Source organism: Eretmochelys imbricata, chromosome 8, assembly GCF_965152235.1.
Source record: "Eretmochelys imbricata isolate rEreImb1 chromosome 8, rEreImb1.hap1, whole genome shotgun sequence".
NCBI classification, from domain to species: Eukaryota; Metazoa; Chordata; order Testudines; family Cheloniidae; genus Eretmochelys; species Eretmochelys imbricata.
The window spans coordinates 28982758-29009447 of NC_135579.1; the positions used below are offsets into that span (position 1 = coordinate 28982758).

The 26690-nt window shown below is 40.2% G+C and overlaps 1 protein-coding gene across 13 annotated transcripts in view; it reads left to right on the plus strand.

Annotated features, from left to right (window-relative positions):
- TENM2 (teneurin transmembrane protein 2) overlaps positions 1-26690 on the plus strand; it is an 806981-nt gene that overhangs the window by 746572 nt on the left and 33719 nt on the right. For all 13 annotated transcript variants that reach the window (XM_077823698.1, XM_077823694.1, XM_077823697.1 and 10 more), the window contains 6 exons: positions 5434-5644; positions 12978-13097; positions 15053-15314; positions 16094-16361; positions 17515-17658; positions 22833-23082. In XM_077823698.1, the coding sequence (XP_077679824.1) occupies positions 5434-5644; positions 12978-13097; positions 15053-15314; positions 16094-16361; positions 17515-17658; positions 22833-23082 (1255 nt within the window). The remainder of the gene's footprint in view (positions 1-5433; positions 5645-12977; positions 13098-15052; positions 15315-16093; positions 16362-17514; positions 17659-22832; positions 23083-26690) is intronic.

A 26690-nucleotide genomic window follows, 5' to 3' on the forward strand; every position in this document is an offset into this window, starting at 1 on the left:
GCTCCCACTCGTAGTGCCAAAGGACCAATTTCAATAGGGACCGTGTCACTTTGAGTTTGTCTCTGTGATTTTGGCTTTGTGCTAAATGGGATAAGGAAAACAATCTTCTTGTTGTCGTCTTCTTTCAACCTTCTGTCAACCAAAATTTTTCTTCTATGTGTTAATACAGGACTTTGTTGTTACATATGTGTTCTAGGACAGAAAATCTTCCATGACAAAATTGTAAGGTCCTTGCAGCTCTTTCCTTGCCGTCAATAATCCATTGTCGTTTCACCCTATAGGGCAAAATCCTGTGCCAACTCACATAAGCACAGAAATTGGATGATTGGTACAAAGGCAAAGTGATGTAAATTCCAGTGACGTGGAATTCTGTAGTAGCGCAAAAGTTAACTCTACTGAGATGCTTAGTTGGCAGAAAGGGGCTGTAGCAGAAGAAGGGGTCCTGTCTGGCCTTAACCTCAAGTGGTGAACATGGCCAGGAAGCCATAAGCAAGAGCCAATAGTCAACATGGCCAAGGAACAATTTATCATAGAATAAGGGGAATGATTTTTGTGGGTGCACATTGCAAGAGTATTGTTGGAGCATCATTGTCTCTCTCAATATTAGAGGGCAGACAGGTATGTAGAAGCAATTCTTGAGGGTCATTATAGCATTTCTTTACCACTTGTAATCAGAAATGTCACTCAGAAGAGAAGAGAAAGGAATAGTGAGGGGTCACAAATGTGTCGGCAGCCCACCTGGAGGAAGATATCGCTATCTCTGCTCTAAACTTTTTAAGTCTTGTAATGAGGACACTAATCAAGAGGAAAAAATAACTAATTGCTCCAGAAATTCAAAATACACAAGTACACAAGTTAATATTTTAAAATTCTGCTGTTGTGCAGCAGGGCTAGATCAAAGCATTTAATCTGTAATAATGCATATGCATCATTTAACAATAGGCAAAGAAATGGGTAAAATTTTAAAGTCTTTAAAATGAACACCCTGTCAGTTGCTAAAAATCTTGATAATCTGAATATTCAAGAGTAGCAATGAAGAGCTAATCTTGTGCTGCCTGTTTAAATCAAATCAGTTTCCTATTTCATTCTTCTCCAGGTTAAAGCCAAGTCAAGAGTACTTTCAGTTATTTCACTCTGACTTTTAAATTGTTGGAAGGGATGCAGCATCATTCTGACACCCATATACAGTAGTTTCCCCTGGCGTGTAGGTAAGAGCGGTTCAGAACTCTGCTAACAGGCATTGCATCCACTTTAAACTCTGATATGTCTGCTGTGAAGAAAAACAGTGCCTGGGTGAAACCAATTAAAGCTTCTGTCACTGGATTAACAATATAAAAGTGCTTAGTCCTGTCTATAAGGTCCTGAATCCATCAAAACTCTGGAACAAAACCTCAAACTAATCTGCAATAGAAACAAAGAAAATGTTCATTGCAGAGTTTTGTGTTACAAGAGTATGTTGTTATGAAAGCTCTTTTTTTAAGAACTAACTAATATTGTTGTTTTGGTGATACGGGTGTATATTGGCAGAGGCAGACAAACTTTCCCATTCCAGTTTAAATGTCATTAAAGAAAACAAAAACAAACTGCAATGTAATTAATTACCCAGTTGTGCCCGTAAATGCAAATAGTTATGAAATGAGGTGTCTGGATGGCAAATTTTGGCATAAATAGAATAGAAATGCAAATTGGCTGGCCTTTTGCACCCAGCACAATTTATAAGGGGTTGCAAAGGTGGCTTTATACCACTTTCAGTCATGCCACTGTTACATACTGGGCCAGTCCCCAGTGTAATATAGAAAGCAACCTGAACGCAGAGCCTCAAGGGACCATTCTAACAGCCCGGGCTCAACAACACAGATGGACACATGGCCTGACACCCTGTCCCCTGACATTGTCCTTTACAGGGGGACCATATTTTTAGGTGGAGTTGCACAGGTGTAAATGACAGCAGAATTTTTCCAGTTACATGTGTTTGTTTTCAGTGTGTGCACGTTTTGTCTTATCATGTTTTGATACATTTTCTATAAATTCTTCAATTTAGGCACCCAGATTTTTGATATGGAGGATGTCCTAAAATATGCTAGCTGTTGCTACTCCAAATCATTGGAAATCAGATCTTTTAAACTTATTATTTTAGATTTGTGTGATCAAGCTGTACTCTCAGCCTGATCTAACTTCCATTGACGTCAGTGGAAAATTGGATTAAGCCTACGTGTAGATTTTGAGATGCTTTGTTGTTCCTTTTTTCCCCATACTTTTATGGGTTTTGTATTTTTTCCCCCACAACAGCTAAGATCCACTTAGATCTAGCTCTCTGGGTAATGCAAGTTTAGAGTTACCTCCCAGTCACAAAGCTTCACACTGATCTAAAATATGCATAGCCTTTAAGGTCAGAAGGAAAAGGAGTACTTGTGTCACCTTAGAGACTAACAAATTTATTTGAGCATAAGCTTTCGTGAGCTACAGCTCACTTCATCAGATACATGCAGTGGAAAATACAGAGGGGAGATTTTATATACACAGAGAACATGAAACAATGGGTGTTACCATACACACTGTAACAAGAGTGATCAGGTAAGGTGAGCTATTACCAGCAGGAGAGAAAAAAAACCTTTTGTAGTGATGATCAAGGTGGGCCATTTCCAGCTGTTGACAAGAACGTGTGAGGAACAGGGGAATAAACATGGGGAAATAGTTTTCCTTTGTGTAATGACACATCCATTCCCAGTCTTTATTCTGAAATAAGGTCAGAAGGGACCATCATGATCATCTTAATTAAATGAAGTGTCCTTGCTTCCATAGATGTGGTTACTAACATATCTGAATTAACATAATAAGCATAATAAATTAACATGACGAGAATAGTGGGTTGTAGTTAATTTCTGGGATGTTTAGCAATGTTTAAATTCCCTTTAAATTACCATTAAAGATTATGTATATTGTATACTGCCAAGTAATGCTGTAATTTAGCTGTGGTTTATTTAAAGGAGCTTTTTATTCTCCTCAAATTCCTTGTGAGGTGGAGTAAATTAGGAAATGTTAAAAAGTAGTATGATGTCCAAGACAAAGAGATTAGGTGTAAATTTTACATTAAATTATTGCACACTTTTGCCCTTTTTGAGGACGTAAGTATGTAAATGTGTGTGGGGGGGAGTATATGTGTACACACACACATCTCTATCTCTCTAGATAGAGAGAGATATAAAATCATCCATTGTCAAAGGAATGATATGCATGTTTCTCACTGGTATTGAATGGAGATGTTTCTAGCCTCCCAGGTCCTGAACTGGCAATTCAGAACAGTTTGATTGCCTGCTTGATTGTTTGCGAGATAACTGTAAGATTGGCAGTGACAGGGTAATTTACTGAAGATTGCAATGTCAGACTATATCCAAGGGGGCTTGCTGGCATAAAGATGTGATTCTCATGACTGACAGGCCACTGGGAGATTGGTGTGCCAATTTAAAGTTCACGGTGTCGTCAAAAGTGTTCGGCTGCAGCAGCCCATAATCATGCTGCATGATGGGGTCGTTATAGTCATAACATATGCTCACCTATAAGAACAGGCATAGCAAAAATGTGCACTAGCTTGAGCAGGTAAATGTAAATGTGTAGACGGGAGTAATTTATATCCTATGTTTTGCTTCTGCTATTTCAGATGTGTTGATAGGATTCTCTTGACTGACAGTCGCCTGAATAAAAGCACTGTGCAAACTAAACAATAGAGAATTTTAAGTTCACGGTTGTGAAGGTGTCACAAACCCAGAAAGAGCAGGGTGCTGAGGAAGAAAGGCTCAAAGCTCAATAGGAAAACGGTCTTGAGTTATTATCTGAACCCAATGATGGCCTCACATTGATTATATAAAGTGGGTGGTAAATGGATTGCAGAAAAAAAATTCCCAGCTCCAGGATGGAAGGGGCTCCAAGATAAATGGGGCTCCTAATGTGAATAGGCCGTTAACCTTAAAGAAATCTATAGCTCTAACAACAAGGGAGTTCATCTAACTTAAGAAGTTTCCATGGATGCTGAATGAAAACACTGCCACCATACCGCAGCAGTTTTATTTTTAAATCAGAAGCAGTCATTTTGATTGCAGTTGCCATCACTCAATTCAAGCACAATCCATGGGACATAAGATGCTAATTACAAAATTCAGAAAGCTCTGAATAGGACCCCGCTACCCCTGATGCAGTCAGTCTTTTTTCATATCAAAAATTTGGTAAAAGATAAAAGATTTGGGGATATTCATTCTGTCTTACTATAAGGAAATAATTATGGGGTCTTAACTAATCCACTGGCATGATTGTGGACTACATTATTCAGTATGTATCCAAGCCATTCATTGCTTCCTAAGGTGATGTCCAGATTTCTAATATGAGGGAGAATCTCTGAAATTAAAGTAGTCTACCTGAAATTTTACAAGCTTAAATGTATTACAAACTGAGTGGCTAGTTTCCATAATTTTACATCAGTAAATAACTGCAACTTTCTCATTTGCTTGCTAAAAGGAAGGTAATATTTTAAAACAATTGGACATTAATAGCTGAATTACACTGGAACTGCAGTAAAATTACACATTTCAGTTAGGTTAGTGAAATGAAAAGGGTAATGAAAACCAAATGAAAAGGGTAATGCCTAAAATTATGTTACAATGTATTTTAAATGTAGGGCCAACTTTGACTCAGCAGACTAAGATGCGTGGTTGGTAACTATCTCCCAGTTGAAGGTTCCATTCTAATTTCTGCTGCTGCTAAGTAGATTAGAATTTTCTTCAGGGCAGGTGAGATGGATGACATAATACAGAGCTTGCTGACTGAACTCAACAACAGTATGATTGAGCCCTTCTTATCCAAGCACACTGTTGCCTAACAATTCAAATTTGTGGAGGAAGGGAAAGGAGAGAATTGAATTGAAGGGAAGCATCACCATTTTTTTCATAAATTTGCAAAAATAGGCAGAGAATATATTTTTTCTTTTAATCGGGTTATGAAAATATCCCCACTTTCGCTCTCCTCCAAAAAAAATAAGTAAAACCCACAGCAGATCCTCCAACAAGCAAAAGCGAAAACCCGGCAACACAAAGGGTTAGGAAAGAACTCCTTGGATTCTCTATCCTTTGTTCAGTTTGACTGTTCTAAGCTGCTATGTGGCCTCAAAGAAGTTGCTTAGCTTCGCTGGCCCTGACTCTCTCCTCTCACTTACACTAGTGTAAGCAAGCAGTTAACCTCATCAAAATCAATGGAGGTGATTGAGAAAGTATCTCAGCCTCAGCTTTCACATCTATATAATGAGTACAATGACTTTTAACCCACCTCCCTGAGCTATTGCAAGGACTAAGCAGTTAAAATGTGTGCAGTGCTTTGAAGATGTGCATTAAGTATTATTTGGTAGCACAGTACAGCTGGCTGAACTTTGATTTTCCCCCTTTTCAGATGGCCTCACTGACTGCTTGGATCCAGACTGCTGCCTCCAGTCTACGTGTCAGAATAGCCTGCTGTGCCGTGGTTCCCGTGATCCTCTTGACATCATACAGCAGAGCCACTCTGGTTCTCCAGCTGTGAAGTCATTCTATGATCGAATCAAGCTCTTAGTGGGGAAGGACAGCACTCACATAATTCCAGGAGAAAATCCCTTCAACAGCAGGTAGCAGCCATAAATATTGCATTACATCTGCCTGGATACGCTGCATGGAAACATCCCTCCCAGAGATTTTGTTCATGTTTTAATGTGAAATGGTACTTTCAGCAGCTATATCTGTTTCTGTCTCAGGGAACAATCCTACTGAGGGCATTCTGTCACAATTTATTAATATTGCCTTTATTTCATAACATTACACTTTGCGTTCTATCACTCTGGCAGAGTCTAACACTAAGTTCCCTATACTGAGAAGGAGTAGCTCGGAATTTTAACTCATGAGAACTCTAGGATTTACACTGCGGGAGAAAATGGATACTAGTTTTCAATTAACAGGACAATTGTATTTTGTGTGGTATGAATAAGACAAATATTGAAATATAACTTTGGAATAATTAAGATTTTTTAAAGATAAATGAAAGTAGGTAGCTTTGGTTTGGTTTATCATTTATTCATTATATAAATCCATTTTACTTTTAGCTGACCCACTATAAAACCACCATATCAGATCAGTTTTTCTTTTTCTTTTAAGCTCTGGGCCTGCTCTGCATTTAGTTCCTAATTCTTTATTTATAAATAATCTAATCAATTCATCATTCATTTATATGTGATTGAAAAAAAACATGTATAAGATTTAAAAAACTGTTTTCCTGTTTACAGACATTATTCAACTGTGTCTGCATTTTAGCCCTTCATAGGGAAACTTTAAGAAATTGATGAATAAATTCATTATGTTCATATCTTCCTAGTCAAAGCTGAAGAGGGAGCTGCATCTGGTCTTGTGCCTAATGCATGGCACTGGGTATCAGGAAATTGGATTTTCATTCCTGATTCTTCCATAGTCTTTCTGGGTGACCTTGGGCAAATCATAAATGTATCTGTACCTCAGTTTCTCCATCTGTAAAGTAGAGATAATATTTCCCTATGTACCAAACAAAGCATTGTTACATTATATCTATGTGCTGCTCAGATACTACATCAATGGGTGACATCTGATGAAGTGAGCTGTAGCTCATGAAAGCTTATGCTCAAATATATTTGTTAGTCTCCAAGGTGCCACAAGTACTCCTTTTCTTTTTATAGAAAACCCTAGCAATTAATAAGTGACCTGTCTGAAAAATGAAAAATTCTGTAAATTTAATGTTTGTTGGCCTTAACTGACCAACTCTGTAAAAAGAAAAGGAGTACTTGTGGCACCTTAGAGACTAACCAATTTATTTGAGCCTCTAAGGTGCCACAAGTCCTCCTTTTCTTTTTGCGAATACAGACTAACACGGCTGTTACTCTGAAACAACTCTGTATATAAGACTAAAAATGGCCTTTTGCTGTACTGGTGCATAAGGAGTAAAACAGACCAAGAGCAGAAACAAATCAACTAATGCAACCAAGCTGTGCGACATATCCAGAAGGGATATGGTCAGTTCAGTGGCTGAATTGACAAGAGCCCAGGTGTTGTGACTCTCGGTTCCATGTCTTATCCACTGAGCCATGGCACCTCATACAAAGTGTAAGTGCAGCTATCCTGTCAATAGGCCAAAAGTTAAGTTTAACCAGAACTTCCATTGACATCAGTAGAAATGTCATAATTTCAGTCAGGGTCAGACTTTAAAATGTAAAATTGAAATAGATATTTATCCTCTCTCTTTGCTTATACAGTTTAGAATATCTAGTTGTATTTTGTTTCACAGTGAAACTGTGACACAATCTGACAAATTGAATGAGGGTTAAAGTTAATGCTAAAAATATATCCCAAATCTTTACCACTTTAACTCTCCTCACACGCTGTGTCTCAGTAGCGCAGGAGCCTGTGGTCAGTCTCCCATGCTACAAACTGTAGGTCTTGCAATGTCTAAGCTCAGGAAGTCTGAAATTTCATTCTTGGCTTACATTCACTATCAATTCCTCTTTGTTCCTGTCAGGAAAATTAAATTTGGCCTTGTGTGCATAAATTTTAGTGAGAGGACAAGGGGTTAATAATGATAAAAACAATTCCTACTAAACAATAACATCATAATAAATAAAAAGTTTTTAAAAAATCACAAGCTAAAAAGCAACCAGCGAATTGTTCTCCAAGCTTCTAACTTAGAAATAGCACGATGTACATTTGTGGATATGGGCTGGGATTTTCAAGAGTGCCCAACGGATATAGGTGCCCAATTTTGATTGAATTTGGGTCTCTAAGTCAATGAGGCTCCTTTGAAAATCCCAGGCTTGGTTTTAAAATGTTGCTGCAAGTCACCTAAGATAAAATTTTCAAACGTGAAAATCAGTGGGACTTAACTTACTCAGGACCAGATTTTCAAAGGTATTTAGGGACCTTAAGATGAAGATAAGCGCTTAGTGAGATTTTCAAAAGCAGCTAAACAGGTTCAGCATGTAACTCTCATTGATAGTCAATCTGCTTTGGTCTTTTGAAAATCCCACTAGGTGTCTGTCTTCGTCTTAGAAACCTAAATACCTTTGAAAATCTGCCCCTACAAGCACATCTATGCTGGAATAAAAGACCTATGGTACGGCCACAGCTGGTCCAGGTCATCTGACATGGGTTTGTGGGGTCTGGGGTGTAGGCTAAAAATTGTTGCCTAGAGATTCAGGCTTGGACTGGAGTACTGAGTTCTGGGCCCACCCCCCTCATGGGGTCCCAGAGCTTGGGCTCCAGCCTGAGCCCAAACATCTACGCAGCAATTCTACAGCACGCAAGTCCGATCCCTGCAAGCCTCAGTGAGCTGACCCAGGCCAGTCATGGGTATTTAATTGCTGCTTAGTTCCTAAGTGAATAAGTCTTTTTTGAAAATAGGACTTAGGCTCGTCAATCACTTAGGCCTGGATCCACTAAGGGACTTAGGCACTGAGATGCTGAGCATCATGGTGCCTCTTAAGTGCCTAGAAAATCACAGGAACAGCACTGCAATCCACAAACCTGAGTTAGGCATGTAGGCCCCCGATACAATGAATGGGGAGAGATAGGTGCCTTAGAATGCAATCCACAAAAGCCAGCATGCTAGGCAGCTTTCCACCCAAGATAGCCAATGTGGATGAGAGGGTTGTGTGCCAAGCCCTGTCCCTCTCATGGAGATGGGCACCCAAGTCTGGACTGCAGGGAGGTGCCTGTCTCTCATAACAATCCATGAATAGGAGAAGATAGATGCTCCTCTACTTAACTTGCATGTGGAGCATCTTAGTGGATGGAGGATGAGGAACAGAAGGTCCCTTATAACCCAATGGTTAGGGTACTCCCTTGGGACATGGTTCACTCCCAATTCCAGTCCCTCTTCTGCCTGAGGGGGAGTAGGGATTTGAACAGGGATCAGCCATCTCTCAGGTGAGTGCCCAAACCACTGACTCTCGAGTCATTCTACCTCTTTCTTACCCAATTAATATTTAATTATTTAATTGAAGTGGGACAACTTCAATTGAAGAGACTGAGGGAGATCCACCTCAGAATATCCCATAGCCCACAGGCTAGGACTCTCAACTGAGAGATTGCCCATCCTTGTTCAAATCCCTTCCCCTCATTAGGCAGAGGCAGGACCTGAATGAGTGGTCTCCCACATCCTAGGTGAGTATCCTAAAGGATATAAGAGAGGTCATCCTCCTCCTCATCCTTCCCCTTGGCTGTTTTGTGTCGATCTAAGCAACCTCTGAGCTCTCCTACCAGATTGGCCTCACATGCAACTCAGGCAGCTGACTGCCTGCCTTTCCCCAGCTGGTGAATCGCTCTGAGGCATAGGCAGAGGAAAGGTGCCTAGTGAGGCAGCAGTCCACGTGCTGAGAGAGTTTAGCCACCTCTGGCTGTAGGTGGCAGCTGAGCAGGGAGGTTGTAGATGGCAATGGTGCCTGAAAACGGGGTGTAGTGACGCAAAGACTCACTGGTGCGGCACCTCCTGCTGGTTATGCTGGGAATTAGCTCAATTCCAGCTCGGAGCACCCTCTGCTGGTGTCTAGCCTGCCGCTGGTCCTGTGTCCCTCCTGGACCCTGGTGCCCTTTACCTCGGGGTTCTTCCCCAGCAGTACCCCCACGCTCTGGGTCTCCCCTCCCAGGGGAACCCCAGCCCACTCACCCACCTTGCCTCAGGGGCTACTGCCAGTCATCATCTAGCCCCCGCTCACTGGGGCAGACTGTAGTCTGTAATGGCCACTCATCATTGGCAAGGTGCTTGGACCAGCTGTCTCAGCAGTCTCTGACTATCTCTGGGCTACACTTCCTAGCCCCAGTACCTGCATAGGCCTTTACCAAGGCCTCAGCCTGGGGAGCTGCCAGGCTGGAGCTCCCCCACTCCTCTGGCCTTTCCCCAGCCCTGCTCCCCTCCAGATACCCTTTTCTCCCGGGCAGCCAACCTACACCAGGGCTAGAGTGAGACTCCTCTCAGCTTCTGGCCCACAGCCCTCTTACCAGGACCAGCTGGGCCCTAATTGAGCTGGCCATAGCTGTGGCTGCTACACCAATCAGCCTAGCTTGGCTGTTTTAACCCCTGTTCCCCAGGAGTGGGTCAGCTACCCCACTACACGGGGCTTAGGTGCCTAAGTACCTTTGTGGATCTGTGCCTTCGGCACTTTTGAAAATATCACCCCAACCTGGTATTGCAGATGCCAAATTATGGACAGAAGCAAACGTTTGTGTTCAAGCCCAAAATGCTGAAACTGGGGGCTTAAAGTGCTGACATGGCCTTCAGAGAAATGCTGTCAAGGGGTTAGGCCCCAAATTTTACATACATTAAAGCTATCTTAATCTTTGGAAGGAAGTCCTATGAATTATAATGATCTCTCTCTTCCTGAGCTCTTTGTGCCACTCCATTGCCAAGAAATGGAGGAGAAGAAGGGGGAGGAAATAGGCACCACAATCCTACAAAATATCTTTTGCTCCGCCTGTTGACTCTGCAGGAGCAACTAATAATAGCATAATTCCCCTAACGATGCTCACCTCATTGCTTATTCTGGTACACAGACAAAGACGTGGTGGTCTGAAGCTGTTGAACAAAAACAACCGTGTTAATTTGTACTGCATTCACATTTGACTTCTATTATGTGAAAAAAGGAAGAAAATTGTTTGAGGAATATAATTATTTTCATGCTTAAGAGGGAATGGCCCACAAAAGAGATTTAACAAAAAATTCAAATGGCATCAATGGAAAATCACTATACTTTACTTGTTAGCTTGTGTTATCTGTGGTATTATTATTGCAGGTGGATAATCATAAAAAGAAATGAACCTATATCATGTGTTGCTGATATTTTTGTTTGTAAATTTACTGTACATTAAAGGCATGTGTGAAGAATCTGAAGTAACAGACTTGTTAAAAATTACATGGGATGCAGGCTATTTTTCAACAACATTTTAAAAGCATGATTGATTGATATATTAATAAAGTAATCTGAGAAAAACCAGTAACGTGAAGATACTCGGCTTGTTCCAAAGTATTCCCAATTATATGGTCTGCAACATGCATGGATTTCTATTGAGGTCAATATCATGTTACAGTATGCTGATTTCAGAAATTAATATTTGACCTAGAAAGTCGAGAAATCTTGCTGTGGTAATCATTAAAAAGCAATAGAAAGGATTCTTTTCATGAACTGGTTATGTTTTTTTGATATCAAGAGAATATTACAATGTGCATAGAATAAAAGAAAAATGAGAACACGTTTGTTTAATAGCCAATGGAGTGCACTTAGCAATTCACATTAGAGCATTTAAAACATTTTAAAGTTCATAAAAAGGTCTAAAAATAATCTTTGGTATTGCTAATAAAGATAGATGTGCCCTCAGGTCTGCATCCCTTCGGTAACTGATCTATAACACATAACATAAAGCAGTATACCTATCCCAAAATGCAAGTGAATTTTGACAAGTTTTGGCAAAAAGCAGGTCAGTTTAATCCCCTAGTCTTAAAACTGGGACTCAGTCCAAGAACCTTAGGTGTCAAGAATCTGTGTCTGCCAAATTACCTAAAGTCTGTTAAGGCTGCTGAGCAGCTGCAGACCTGCCAGTGCGGGGGTCAATTCAGAAATGAAGCTTTTCATTATCTGCCTTCTCTGTGTAGCTGCAAATTGAAGCTGGTGGAAAATGTTGAAAATGCTTCATGGTAAAATGAAAAGTTTTCAGTTTGGGCTGAATAGTGAAATCTCTGCTCAGTTTTTACTTATTCCTTTCTCAAAACAAACTCCCAATTGTTTTCCTACTTGCTGAGTGAAAACAAGGTATCGGAGATCAGGATTCAGGGCAAGGTTTGCAGATGTCAGACACTTGCATGAGGTTACACAAACCTTAATTTGGAAAATTTAGTTGTGAAAACTACAGATATCCCCTCCCCACCTTTGTTCTTTCTGGAATGATTATGAGAGTTGACTGTGAGAGCTTAGTGCCACAGGTAGGAAAAAAAGACTGACAGTAAAGAGAGAAATATCCAGAATAGCAGTAGTTTATAGTGATGATCCATAGCATCCAATTTCATAGTCACACAATATGAAAGTTCAAAAGTTGGGAGAACATCCTCCAATGGAAAATCAACTGTCAGAAAGCAAACAGACCTCGTTAAGTTTTCAGTGACACTGGTGTGAATGGTGAGTAGCTCCACTGAAATCGGTGGAATTGTACCAATGTAAAACCAGTGGAACTGAGAAGTAAATCCAACTCTCAGAGCCAAAGTGGCAAAGATATTTAGGCTCCTAAAGATGGAGAAAGGCACCTATTGAGACTCTTTGAAGCACCTAAGGATATTGTTAGTTTTTATTTCAATGGGAATTTAGTGCCTAAACTGGGGTGCTTTGGAAAAGCCACAAGGCTCCTATCTGCAAGTTTAGAAGCTGAAATACTTTTGAAAATATGGCCCTAAGTGCCTAAGTCTTTTTTGAAAATGGGAACTAGGCTCTTTTGAAAATGTGATGTAGGCATTTAGGCAATTTTGAAAATGTATCCAAAAATCTTTTATTGCTAGAATGACCTTCCAAGCTCTCACTTCAATGAGTCATGTGGCATTCCTTTTCTATACATCGAAGTGCTACCAGACCTGGAGGAATGATTCAATAATCATAGCTGACCCACCCACATAAAGACATTCATCTTCATTCAGCAAATATAGAACTCTCTATATGGATTAAATATGAATTTATTTGAATACATATTGATCTGAGTTGAGTATATATATAAACTCAACTCAGATCAATATGTATTCACATAAATAAATTAAATAAATGGGCAATATTCTGAGTTGTCTTGGTGTAAATACAAAATAAATTGGATTTACACTGGAGTAAATGAGATCAGATTAGTGTCCCTAGTCTGTTTATAAACACCACAACCTTGTTTTCATAGTTAACATAGTTAATTGTGTTTCTTTTTCAGTCTTGTGTCTCTTATAAGAGGCCAAGTAGTGACTACAGATGGGACTCCACTTGTTGGAGTCAATGTGTCATTTGTCAAGTATCCAAAGTACGGCTACACCATCACTCGTCAGGATGGCACGTAAGTGTAGTTATTTCATTCTGCACCTACTTAGTATGTAATATCTCTGCAGATTAACAGATGGTGCTATCTAGTGGGACCATGTGGTATCATGCACAGAATTCCTACTGGGCCAAACAGCTATCAAGTAAACACAAAAGTAATTTTTCACATAGCATTTTGAATACTAACGGAAAGTGAATATGAAAAAGCTGACTTTTGATAATAATGTGTTAGTAGTCAGACTTCCTTTCAGATAAATTGCCCTGTATCTATGAAAACATTTGTGGACTACAGCAATATCCAGCTGAGACCAGAAATACTTCATTTTAAAATGCGAGGCAGGCCAACACACTGCTGGAAAAAAAGTATCATTATAGAACAGTATATTTTGTTAAAAGTTCCCTTCTGCCTCTATCTTTCCTTTTTGAAGATCCACTATCTTTAGAGTTTCTTTAGGGTAGAACATAATCAAAAGATTCTAATTGAATATACTTAGACAATTCCCCGCTGTGTGAAGAACTGCTTTTTTCCCTCTTGTATCATCTGATTTGAAATGCACACCAGTTCAGCTCAAACAAAAATGAAAGTGTCATGGTTTATCTAATTTATTGGACATGGCACTAAAACAAAACATCTATGGAAAATGCACTGTAAATATTTGCAGTTTTATGTGTATCTATAGTCCACAAAAATTTTGAATTGGAATAATTGACATTAATCAACACAGGGGGCATGTGAATTTCCATACAGTCCAGCGTTTTACTACATTATCACACCAGTGTAATGCTATTGAAATGCTATTGAAATCAATAGCATTACTCTGGTGTAACACTGGAGTAACTCAATTGTGAATCAGGCCCTGTTATGTTATTGTTTTACATTATTCCATGTACTGGTAATTCAGTTCATTGCATTGCCAAGAGATAATATAATACATGAAAAAATAACCATTTTCTAGCTCTTGCAAAAGAGATCTGTGAATATTTTATTTATTGAAGACAGATTTCCAAGGGCTAATGGGCATGCACATATACATGTGCAAATCATATTTGGGGTGGGAGATAAGAGTAAATGTTTAGTGCTTCTTAGAGGCGATGTGTGTGTGGGGGGGGGGCACACGGGGTCACATGCCCCCTGATTCCTGCCAGGGTTTATATGCCCTGTCCTGAGCCCTGCTGCATACCACCAGAAACTTTAAATTGTGTCCCCGCCTCCCCCTCCACTATCAACAATTATGTGTTGTCTCTGGTGCTTCTGAAAGGTGCCAGATCACTGGTCCTGGAGACGAAAATTCTTTGAGCCACAGAACGGAGACAGCCCAAGTTTCCCATCACTTCTCTACCAGTGCCATACACTGCAATGCAGTTCCAGGGGGACAGATCCTGAGAGAAAAGATAATTCAGTATCCAGGCTCAGTAAGCTCTTGCGGTTTCTGCTGAGAATGTTCACGAGGGTGCTGATTAACATCAGATCTGGTGGTGGTGGTGGTGGTGGTAGTGGTTTTCAGAGATGGACCTTTGTTCACTTAAGAAATAAACTTGTAAGAGTGACTTTATGTCTACACTGCACTTTCATCAGTAAAACTTTTGTTGGTCAGGGGTGTGAAAAAACCAACCCTTGATCAACAAAAGTTTTACTGATGAAAAGCGCTGATGTGGACAGCGCTTTGTCAGTGGGAGAGCTCTCTCCTGCCGACAAAGAATGGCTACACTGGATAACATATAGCGGCCCTGCTGTAGCGGCGCAGTTGTGCCGCTGTAAAGTGTGCTGTGTAGACATAGCCTAAGTTACTGCTGATCGTGTCTGAATTTCAACCAGCAGCTTAGAAGTTAACAGTTCCATTTCCCATTGTGAATAGCCTAAGCCAGGATGTGTGTGTTAAATCTTATCATTAATTTCCATTTGCTGGGAATGCTATCACTGTGGAACTATTCAATCTGGTCACCTCTTATGTTAAGCCCACATTTTCCTAGGTTTGACTTGATTGCAAATGGTGGAGCTTCCCTAATGCTGCACTTTGAGCGAGCCCCATTCATGAGTCAGGAAAGGACGGTATGGCTGCCATGGAATAGCTTCTACGCCATGGATACGCTCGTGATGAAAACTGAGGAGAACTCCATTCCCAGCTGTGATTTAAGTGGCTTTGTCCGTCCTGATCCAGTCATCATTTCATCGCCACTTTCAACATTCTTCAGTGATGCTCCTGGTCGGAATCCCATAGTACCAGAAACCCAGGTATGATTTGTGGGAGTGAAAAGAATGTAGAAGCAATCACTCACTGTGATAGCCACACATCAGAGATGGTACACCCAATTATCAGAGTTTTACCATCCACTCACTGAACTTCAACTGGTACCCTTGTGTTTTGATTCTAACAGATGAGCTAAAAGACAGACTTCTCTAATGAAGCTTGTAGAAGCTGTGCTAGGCTTATCTCACCCAGGTATTTCTCTCGACTACCTTACACTCTCTCCTACTGCCTCTCATTATCACATTGTTCATCAAGTCCTGTGTATTTCTAACTATAGCTGAGGTTATTTCAAGAGAATTTTGCAAAAACTTTGTATGTGCAACTAACCACAAGCTGCTTTCTCTTATGCTAGTCCGAGGGATAAACGATAAGGGATTATTTAATAATCTACACTGGTATTATTATTATTATTGCTAGTTTATTCCATCTTGGCATCCCTTTTGCTTTATACCAATTGCCAGTGGAAGTCGCAGGTTCGTATAATTGCAGCCTCTTGTGGCCCCTATGTATATAACTAGCAATAAAGCCTGTTGTTTTTATTTACAATTTTTCCAACAGACTGTTTTCAAAAAGAAAACATAACAGTGACATACAATTATTAATCCAGAAATCATAACCTAAACTGTATCACTGCAGCATGGCAAGGATACAAATTTTCAACCACAGAAAGTTGTTAGTTCTTAAGTAAAGGGCAAACAGATATCTCTTCGAAATAAAGTGTACAGTGGCAAGTTTAATATGTCTATTCTGTGTTTCCATCCAGGTTCTTCATGAAGAAATCGAGTTCCCTGGCTCTAACATAAAGCTCTGTTATCTGAGTTCCCGTACTGCTGGATACAAATCTTTGCTCAAGATCACTATGACCCAATCTCTTGTGCCTCTGAATCTAATTAAAGTTCATCTGATGGTAGCAGTGGAAGGGCATCTGTTTCAAAAATCATTCCAGGCATCCCCTAATTTGGCATATACATTTATCTGGGACAAAACTGATGCATATGGTCAGAAGGTTTATGGGTTGTCAGATGCTGTAGGTATGTCATGACATTCAAACTCTAAAACTTTCAAATGATGATGTAGTGCTTATAATGGCTAATTTAGTAAGAATACTGAAATAAGGACTGTTGCAAGAATTTACCTATAGCTCAAATACAAACTACGCAAATTCTGCCTTCTTTATACAATTTTATCCTTGGATTGTGCCTCATCTACACATTTAGTAGAAGGAATAATTTGGTCTCCATATATCCTGGTTGGTAAAAAGTGATTCTAACCTTTGGAATGGCATGCATACTCTAGTCCATTTGCAATCTAGTGTATACTGTTAGTACTTGCCTGTATTGTAGTATGCTTACGATTAAAATGGTATTTTCTAACAGGGGTCATTCCAGCACTTTTATAGCCATTTTTAAATTGCATAGTTAGAGATCTTTATTCTCAAGCAACAAAAGAAATGGCCTTAAAAACCTTTGTAACTTTTATAGTTGTATCTGAAAATGTAAACAATTGATGTAAGGATTTTACAAATGCGCATTAAAGCAATGTGAATCTGGAAAGAAAATTGTGAAGATCTGCTTGCTCTTGCACTTTCACATTATTCTAAAGACTTGCACACGATAGCACCTCTTCTCCCAATAATTCACAGATCCCAGGTTAATGTATGTAGTGTATGGGTGTGTGTGTGTGTGTATATATATATATATATATATATATATATATATATGCCAATACAAGATGTTGCCTTCTATAATACCATTTTAAATGAGCTGTTATATAGCATATGAAAAAAATACCATTAAATATAGTAAATAAATGTGGTGACTATCAGGCTAATTAAAAGTAGAATCCTGTCCTGTGATTTAATAGCAGAATTTTTATTAGAATTTTTAATGATTTTTCCTACTCTCCCCTCATCAAACTGGTCACTTCCCAAAGCCAATTATTCAATGAAAAGGTCATCAGGTCCCTACAGAGTACAAGGGAATCAACTTTCAAGGTTGAATTAAGTCAAAGATCTGAGTTTAATATTGTGGAATGAAAGAGGAGAGCATAATCACTCCATCTCATTGAAAGTGTTTGGGAACCAGTTGACTTACTGTTTGGGAACCAGTTGTTTTACTATTTGAAAAACTGTCCAGTCATTTTGGTCCATTGCTTATGCAATAATCATCACCATTTTTCCCCCAGTTTCTGTGGGATTTGAATATGAGACGTGCCCCAGCCTGATCTTATGGGAGAAGAGGACAGCGCTGCTGCAAGGCTTTGAACTAGATCCCTCAAATCTAGGGGGCTGGTCTTTGGATAAACATCATGTACTTAATGTCAAGAGTGGTGAGTTAACTGATTCCATGTGTTTTCTGAACTACATGCCATCATAGCAACTTCTGTCCATCTGTAAAAAATCCAGTTCCACTGCTTTTCTCACTACATTTCTGGAAAGTTTTGTAAAGTTTGAACTGTTTTTGTTTCTAAGAATAATTGTGTCATTTTCCAAGAATCGCTTCTTACGCTGCCACAGAGCAGCACATTCTTAAATTCCCCAGCATTTCCTTCTGCTTCACTGATCCTTTTTCTTCCTCCCCTTATTCTGCCAATGTTCTCTGAGACTTTTCCTGATTCCTTGTGTTTGTCTTTGGCTCCTGTAATCCTCCTGAAAGATAAACCCACGGAAAACTGAGAGACATGAACTGGTGAGCTGGGAGACCCCAGTCCCGTTATAGTCATAATATCACATACAAATTGGACACAGGAAACATGATTTTTATAGATGTTAAAACACAGGCCAAGGATATGGCAATCAGAGGGACCAAGTGACATCAGAAGAGGCCTCTGAAGTCCCTACTTACCTATTGATGATAACACAGATCTGTTGCAAAAAAACACTGCCAAGTTATCTAGCCAACGGTTGTATGATGTCAGGTTGACTAAACAAATCCATTTACCCCACCACCTGAGGAAAGCCAACCACCGTGGCCTACTGGGTCAATTCTAAAAACAATAAATAATCTCTGCTTCCGCACTATGTCCTTTTGGAAAATTTTGCAAAACTTAGGTGTTCTTCGGTGTGAATATGTTTACATCCATTCTGCAGCCACAGCAAGCAGTCAGCTACACAAAGATGTTGCTGCAGCACTAGCAACTGAAGAGAGTTCTGGTTCATTGCACAGTAACTCTATTCCAGGCAAACCTGAAAAAAACACCTCCTTTGAACCTACCGTGGTATCAGGGACTTGCAATACTCGGAACCAGAAAATGTCAGGACAGTTAGCTAGTAACACAAAAGCCAACGAGAAATACTTTGATCAATTTCTTGTGGCATACAGGGTCTGAGCTTTGTGTGTTTTTCCACTGGGTGTGAGGGAGATGCACAGAGAGTAAAAGCAATTTTCAAGAATCAGACACTTTGTGGAAATGTTTGCATCAGCTTTGAAGACATCAGAAAACAGGGTAGTAGGTTTCATTGTAACTTTAACTTTCAGCCCTCTTCTCATTGGGTTCTAGGGGTAAATTATATAGAAACAGTGTTTCCATATTTTTACCTTCTGGTAGACTCAGGTTCAGCTAGTTGTTTCTTAAGTGTTTCTTTCATCAAATTTACTTGACTAGTCTTTAGCCAGGGTGAAATAATTTCCAGAAGAGCCAAGTACAGGCTTGAGAAGACAGTGGAGTCTGGGGTTAGATGATGGGGCCACTATTTTTTTAATATGTTAGAGCAGTTACTCTGGTAAATGCCAGTTTTTACTATGATTGACTATGTCAGTTTAATGAGCTAACTGAAGTACTGACTCTGTCAATTTGTGAAAAACTTATTTTAAGGAGTCTTAGGCCACCAGAGATTCCCAAGAAGCTGGTCAAAAAGAGTTTAGGTGGCATTTGTGGGTCAATAAGAGGCTTTAAATGTCAAAGATTTCAGCACACAAGTTATTTTTATTGTTGTAACTGTACCACTTCGTGTGTATGATCCATGTAATTGTGTAATTTTTCTGCAATTAAATTATTAATATTCTTTATATTATAACAAGCACCTAAAATGGGCCATGTGCTTCACAGAGTTATAGGGAGACATAGCCTTAGCCCTAAGAGCTCACAGTCTGAAAAAGGACAAAAACCTCTGCAGTCATAACATTGTTAATTGTGCATTGCAAAACAAAGCAAAGCTCCATTAACTACTTAATATGCAGTTGCTAACTATTCTCTTTCTCTCCAGTTATTTCTGTTGGTCTCTTCCTGTCATCACTTCTTCTGTTTCTCTCTCTCTCTGTCTTAGACTTTAAGTACCTTGAGCTAATAGCTATGCAGGCAGATCTAAAACGGTTACTGTTCTTCAAATTTTTTACCAACAGGACTAAGGGAGTTGGAGACTTTAGCATATCTTTTTTTGTGATCCTCGCAAACTTTTTTCGGGAACCTTCTTTCTGTTGCTTGCATGAGCAAGTTGCAGAATAGTTAATTGCACAAGAACCCTAGGTGTAGTGTTCAAAATCAGTGAGGTCGGTTTATTTAACACATACTTCCATGGATGCTATGTGGCAGGTTGAGCTTTGTGGCATTGTACCAGCATGTGCATTCCACCCTTGCATACGGTGTGATGGTTGTTACAGCTGTCCGTGGTGATAGCTGCACTCATGGCCGTGCTACAAACCTCTTCACTTAAGGATATAATAATTAGATTTTCAAAAGAACATGTTTCAGAGTAACAGCCGTGTTAGTCTGTATTCGCAAAAAGAAAAGGAGTACTTGTGGCACCTTAGAGACTAACGAATTTATTTGAGCATGAGCTTTCGTGAGCTACAGCTCACTTCATCAGATGCATACCGTGGAAACTGCAGCAGACTTTATATATACACAGAGAATATGAAACAATACCTCCTCCCACCCCACTGTCCTGCTGGTAATAGCTTATCTAAAAGCCATTTCCAGCACAAATCCAGGTTTTCTCACCCTCCACCCCCCCACACAAATTCACTCTCCTGCTGGTGATAGCCCATCCAAAGTGACAACTCTTTACACAATGTGCATGATAATCAAGTTAGGCCATTTCCTGCACAAATCCAGGTTCTCTCACTCCCTCACCCCCCTCCAAAAACCCACCCCCATACACACACAAACTCACTCTCCTGCTGGTAATAGCTCATCCAAACTGGCCACTCTCCAAGTTTAAATCCAAGTTAAACCAGAACATCGGGGGGGGGGGTAGGAAAAAACAAGAGGAAATAGGCTACCTTGCATAATGACTTAGCCACTCCCAGTCTCTATTTAAGCCTAAATTAATAGTATCCAATTTGCAAATGAATTCCAATTCAGCAGTTTCTCGCTGGAGTCTGGATTTGAAGTTTTTTTGTTTTAAGATAGCGACCTTCATGTCTGTGATTGCGTGGCCAGAGAGATTGAAGTGTTCTCTGACTGGTTTATGAATGTTATAATTCTTGACATCTGATTTGTGTCCATTTATTCTTTTACGTAGAGACTGTCCAGTTTGACCAATGTACATGGCAGAGGGGCATTGCTGGCACATGATGGCATAAATCACATTGGTGGATGTGCAGGTGAACGAGCCTCTGATAGCGTGGCTGATGTTATTAGGCCCTGTGATGGTGTCCCCTGAATAGATATGTGGGCACATGAGACAGGCCAGTCCTTGCCTACAGACAGCCCCGCAACCTGAAGCAAATACTCACCAACAACCACATACCACACAACAGAACCACTAACCCAGGAACTTATCCTTGCAACAAAGCCCGTTGCCAGTTGTGCCCACATATCTATTCAGGGGACACCATCACAGGGCCTAATAACATCAGCCACACTATCAGAGGCTCGTTCACCTGCACATCCACCAATGTGATTTATGCCATCATGTGCCAGCAATGCCCCTCTGCCATGTACATTGGTCAAACTGGACAGTCTCTACGTAAAAGAATAAATGGACACAAATCAGATGTCAAGAATTATAACATTCATAAACCAGTCGGAGAACACTTCAATCTCTCTGGCCACGCAATCACAGACATGAAGGTCGCTATCTTAAAACAAAAAAACTTCAAATCCAGACTCCAGCGAGAAACTGCTGAATTGGAATTCATTTGCAAATTGGATACTATTAATTTAGGCTTAAATAGAGACTGGGAGTGGCTAAGTCATTATGCAAGGTAGCCTATTTCCTCTTGTTTTTTCCTACCCCCCCCCCCCCGATGTTCTGGTTTAACTTGGATTTAAACTTGGAGAGTGGCCAGTTTGGATGAGCTATTACCAGCAGGAGAGTGAGTTTGTGTGTGTATGGGGGTGGGTTTTTGGAGGGGGGTGAGGGAGTGAGAGAACCTGGATTTGTGCAGGAAATGGCCTAACTTGATTATCATGCACATTGTGTAAAGAGTTGTCACTTTGGATGGGCTATCACCAGCAGGAGAGTGAATTTGTGTGGGGGGGTGGAGGGTGAGAAAACCTGGATTTGTGCTGGAAATGGCTTTTAGATAAGCTATTACCAGCAGGACAGTGGGGTGGGAGGAGGTATTGTTTCATATTCTCTGTGTATATATAAAGTCTGCTGCAGTTTCCACGGTATGCATCTGATGAAGTGAGCTGTAGCTCACGAAAGCTCATGCTCAAATAAATTCGTTAGTCTCTAAGGTGCCACAAGTACTCCTTTTCTTTCTTCAAAAGAACATGTGGCTGATAGTTTCCTACGGTATTTTCCATACTATTTGACCACATTGTTAGCGACAGCTTTTCCCTGCTGTTTGGAGCTGCGGTACCCTGGCAGCCCTAGAAGAGGCAGGACTCACATTATCTCTCAGGGTGGTTGGCAGTCCCAATTCAGACATTCCTCCCACCCCCAGAAATGGGGTTGCTCCTCTGCCTTCCACACTTTCCCTCTAGCCCTTGAAAGCCTCTTCAGGCATTTTACTCTTGTCTCTGACTTTTTTTCCTTTTCCCCCTTCTTCTTCTTCCCTTCATCTCCTTTGCTGTCCTTGTCTGAGTGTGAAGGACAGCGAGAGGGAGCAGGAGAGCGAGAAGCAAAGAAGGAAGAAGACAGGAGAGCTGACACAAGAGAGTCCATATAATAATAGAAATAAACTGAAGGCAGAGGAAACTCAGGGGCTTATCAGGTTCTTTGCCTCTTTGCTTTTGCTCTCAGTTCTTTGCCTCTTTGTTTTGCTTTCTAGTTGATGACATTATAACAGGGGCCTTCCTTTAACCCACCTCCGTATGATGGGAGAAGAAAGAGATGTATGACAATGGTTTGACTCATAATGACTGTAGTGTCTTCTAATACGACCCAATATTACACCTTTAACTTTACTGCTAGTTGAGTAACGCTTGTGCTCAGGCTGTCCTGAAAACAGCAACTGTCCCTCTCCTCACTATAATGTTGTGAGACCATGCAACTGAAGGCACTTCACCTTACATCCCTGAACCAGTGTCACATCAATTATTAAAAGCAGGCCCTCTAAAGGCCAACTTTCCAAACTATCATAGTAACCACTTCCATTTCCCTTCACTGTTAGGTATATTGCATAAAGGCAGTGGAGAGAATCGGTTTCTAACTCAGCAGCCAGCTGTGATTACCAGTATTATGGGGAACGGGCGCCGAAGGAGCATCTCCTGCCCAAGTTGCAATGGTCTTGCAGAAGGAAACAAGCTTTTGGCCCCTGTGGCACTTGCAGTGGGAATTGATGGAAGCCTCTTTGTTGGGGATTTTAACTATATTCGGCGCATCTTCCCATCTAGGAATGTCACCAGTATTTTGGAATTAAGGTAAGGCGTCAAACATAGCCCTTTGACATAAGTAACCTGTGCTGAAATCAGACTTTCCCATTCCTTTTTATAATTTTCTAAAACATTGTCACTTGCCACCTGATAAGTTTCCAATGGAAAAATGGGGCACAGAAAAGCATAGCTCAGTATCTATGGATGATAGAGCAATGAGTGTTAATAGAGAAAAAAACTGATGATCAAAGAAAAAATTAACTTGTTTTCTCTTTTTGTTAATCACTTAATACAATCTCCCTTTACTATTAGACAAAGCCTACCTAGTTTTCAAGACTATGGGATTGACTGCCTGTCATTGGTGAGCCAGAGCAATATGCCAGGGCTTAAAAGCCTTGTGAGTTCAGAACAGTTTTTGATATCAACATTTTCTCATGGCCATTGTCCCCACTCCTTTCCCCCTTCCCCACATTTTTAAATATCTTTCTTTAGGTTTGGTCAGATCAGGTTGCTATCAGAGAGCCACGTGCATAATCAGGATAGTATAGTTCTTAAAAATTATCTCACTGTGCACAAACAATTGCTGAAGATTTGGTCACATAAATAGAAAAGGCACCAGTGTATAGTGGACCATTTCACCCATTTCTGTTCACTGTCCTTTTTCTTCCCTATGGGAGAGGAAAGGGCCATTCCTGAAAACCCGCACTCATGTGACTAGTCCTTACTCTTACTGGTCAGTCTCTGGAGACAAATTAATTACTCATGTGAGGAAAAACTATATGATTGGAACCTACGTGAACACTTTCTTGGTACTTCTGCAGCTGTCAAGAGATGCAACGTGATCAAACTACTGCTCTTGTAGACTTTAAAAAGCTGCCAAACACCTCGAGAGAATTCAAATAGCTAACCTATTTATGTGATGCCACCAATAACCAATCTCTTCGCTTTCAGTGGCTGAGAAACATAGCAAAATGATTGGACTAGGAAGAGATGATGGACCTAGTTCTGGTCTCACACCAGTTTTCCACTGATATGATTCTAACTTCAGTGGAGTGAGTCCTGATTTATATTCGCATAAGTGAGGTCAGAATCAAGGCCGCTCTATGCTTAAGCCAATTCCCTGACACCTGTCTTGTGGATCACTGCACATCAATGCCTCTTCACCCCTGGGATCACTTAAAACATCATTCTAGAAAACAGACTTATCATTATTACCATCAGATGTGAAATAACACTGGCCATGCTTCCTATTAGCAGATCAGTACATGTTCCGAGCAGGTAGTTTGTGTGGCTGTGTGACCCACCATGAACATTTATCATTGTACAACGTCATTCCACTCTATGACTCCTCATTTTATATGATTAATTTAATTCAGTTGGGCTCTAATCTGCCTTGAGACACATAGCTCGGCACAAGCTGGGAGGGGTTGCAAGCAGTTCAGAGGACCGAATGAGAATTCAAAAGGACCTTGACAAATTGGAGAAGTAGTCTGAAATCAACAAAATAAAATTCAATAAAGATAAGTGCAAAGTACTTCACTTAGGAAGGAAAAAATCAAATGCACAACTACAAAATAGGGAATAACTGGCTAGGTGGTAGTACTGCTGAAAAGGATTTAGGGGTTATAGAAAAACACAAATTGAATATAAGTCAGCAATGTGATGCAACTGTGAAATAGGCTAATACTGTTCTGAGGTGTATTAACAGGAGTGTTGTATATAAGACACAAGAGGTAACTGTCCTGTTTTACTCAGCACTGGTGAGGCCTCAGCTGGAATACGGTGTCCAATTCTGGGCACCATGCTTTAGGAAAGATGTGGAGAAATTGGAGCATGTCCAGAGAAGAGCAACAAAAATGATAATAGGTTTAGCAAACCTGACCTATGAGAAAAGGATAAAAAAACTGGGCATGTTTAGTCTTGATAAAAGAAGACTGATGGGGGATGTGATAACAGTCTTTAAGGGCTGTCATAAAGAGGGCGGTGATCAAATATTCTTCATGTCCACTGAAGATAGGACAAGAAGTAATCAGCTTAATCTACAACAAGGCAGATATAGGTTAGATATTAGAGAAAACGTTAACTATAAGGCTAGTTAAGTTATCAGCTGTAATCAGCTTCCAAAGGATGCTGTGAAATCCCCATCTTCGGAGGTATTTAAGAATAGGTTGGACGAATAGGGACGGTTTGGGTTTACTTTGTCCTGCCTCAGCGCAGGAGACTGGATTTGATGACTTCTTGAGGTTCCTTCCAGGCTCCAGCCCTACACTTCAATGATTCTATAATGTTTATAAGTAAAGGCCAACATTTTCAAACTGAGGTGCCTAATATCAAGCATTTATTTCCATGTCACCTCAGCATCTCTGAAAATCAGGTCACTTTTATAGGTGCATAGCAGTGGGCTTCCAAGTTTGAAAATGTTTGGCCCAAAATTTACAACAGGACTTGCTTGAACACTGTTCCCTTCTGGCTGTGCAGGTGAACAAGTATCAATCTCAGCCTCTTTAGAATCTGGCAAAAAAGTAAGAAATCACATCAGCAAAGGTCAGGGTGCTTATCCTTTCTTTATGCTTCTATCCGGCTACCCTTGTCTTTTATTAAAGTCTGTTTTCCATAGTATAGTTTTCTTGGCCTCTGTAACAACTACTAACAGTGAACAACGAAGCTATTTCATGTTGGGTACTGTTGAAAATCTACAACAGGCTTGATTCAGTCTTAGGACTTACATTCGTCGGTTTAACTCTGTGTTCTCAGAAAGGAATCTGGGTCCAGTCCTGCAAATGTTACTCATAGAAAACATCCTCGCTCAGAAGAGTGGTCCCACGAAAATCTGTAGGACTTACATGAGTAGGGGTTGGAAGAATTGGGCCCTTAGGTATGAATAAGACCAGAATCCCAAACTGGCATATTTACAATTTTATTAAAGCTTCTAATATTTCCATAATTAATACCAAAATATTCCTTCATTTGTGGCAGATAATGGTCTAGTCTTACATATGCAGTGTAAATCATGATGAGTAACTCCATGGAAGTCAGTGGAGTTACACCAGTGTAAAATTGTATACAAGAATAGTATAATGCATGATATTTCACTTTCACTAAGCAGTATAAAATTACCCCAAGGCATTAACTGATATCACTGGTTAATAAGAAGTAAAGCCAGGACTGTTATTGATGGCACAATTTACTGAATGAACTTCGCAAAGTTCCAAGCTTCTGACTGTGCTGTAAAAGCTGCAGCTCAGGAGTTACGCACATCATCGGTATTCCACTCAGCGTGTATTCTATAAACACAACATACACTAGGCACAAAAAATGTATTAATTCACATGTGGGAATATAGCAGGCACTTGCCTTTTGGCCTTGTGCCTAGACAGCACACTAGGCATCAATTGATAAAACACAGTTCACATCGTTCAGTCTCTTATTGCTTTGTTATCAAATAGCAGTAACCAAAGAATTACTTTGATCAGCTTAGAGAATTTCTTGATCAATGGCTGCATTTACGGTCAAACTTGCTTTAAGCAACTACCACAGGGACCAAAGGGCAAAAATGTGTTGCTGTAGAAATTGGTCGAAAGATTAAAAAAAAATTCCTCTTGGAAACTACTTTTGGGTAGTTTAAGGTGTTTGCTTTCAACTCTTAGAAGTGATCC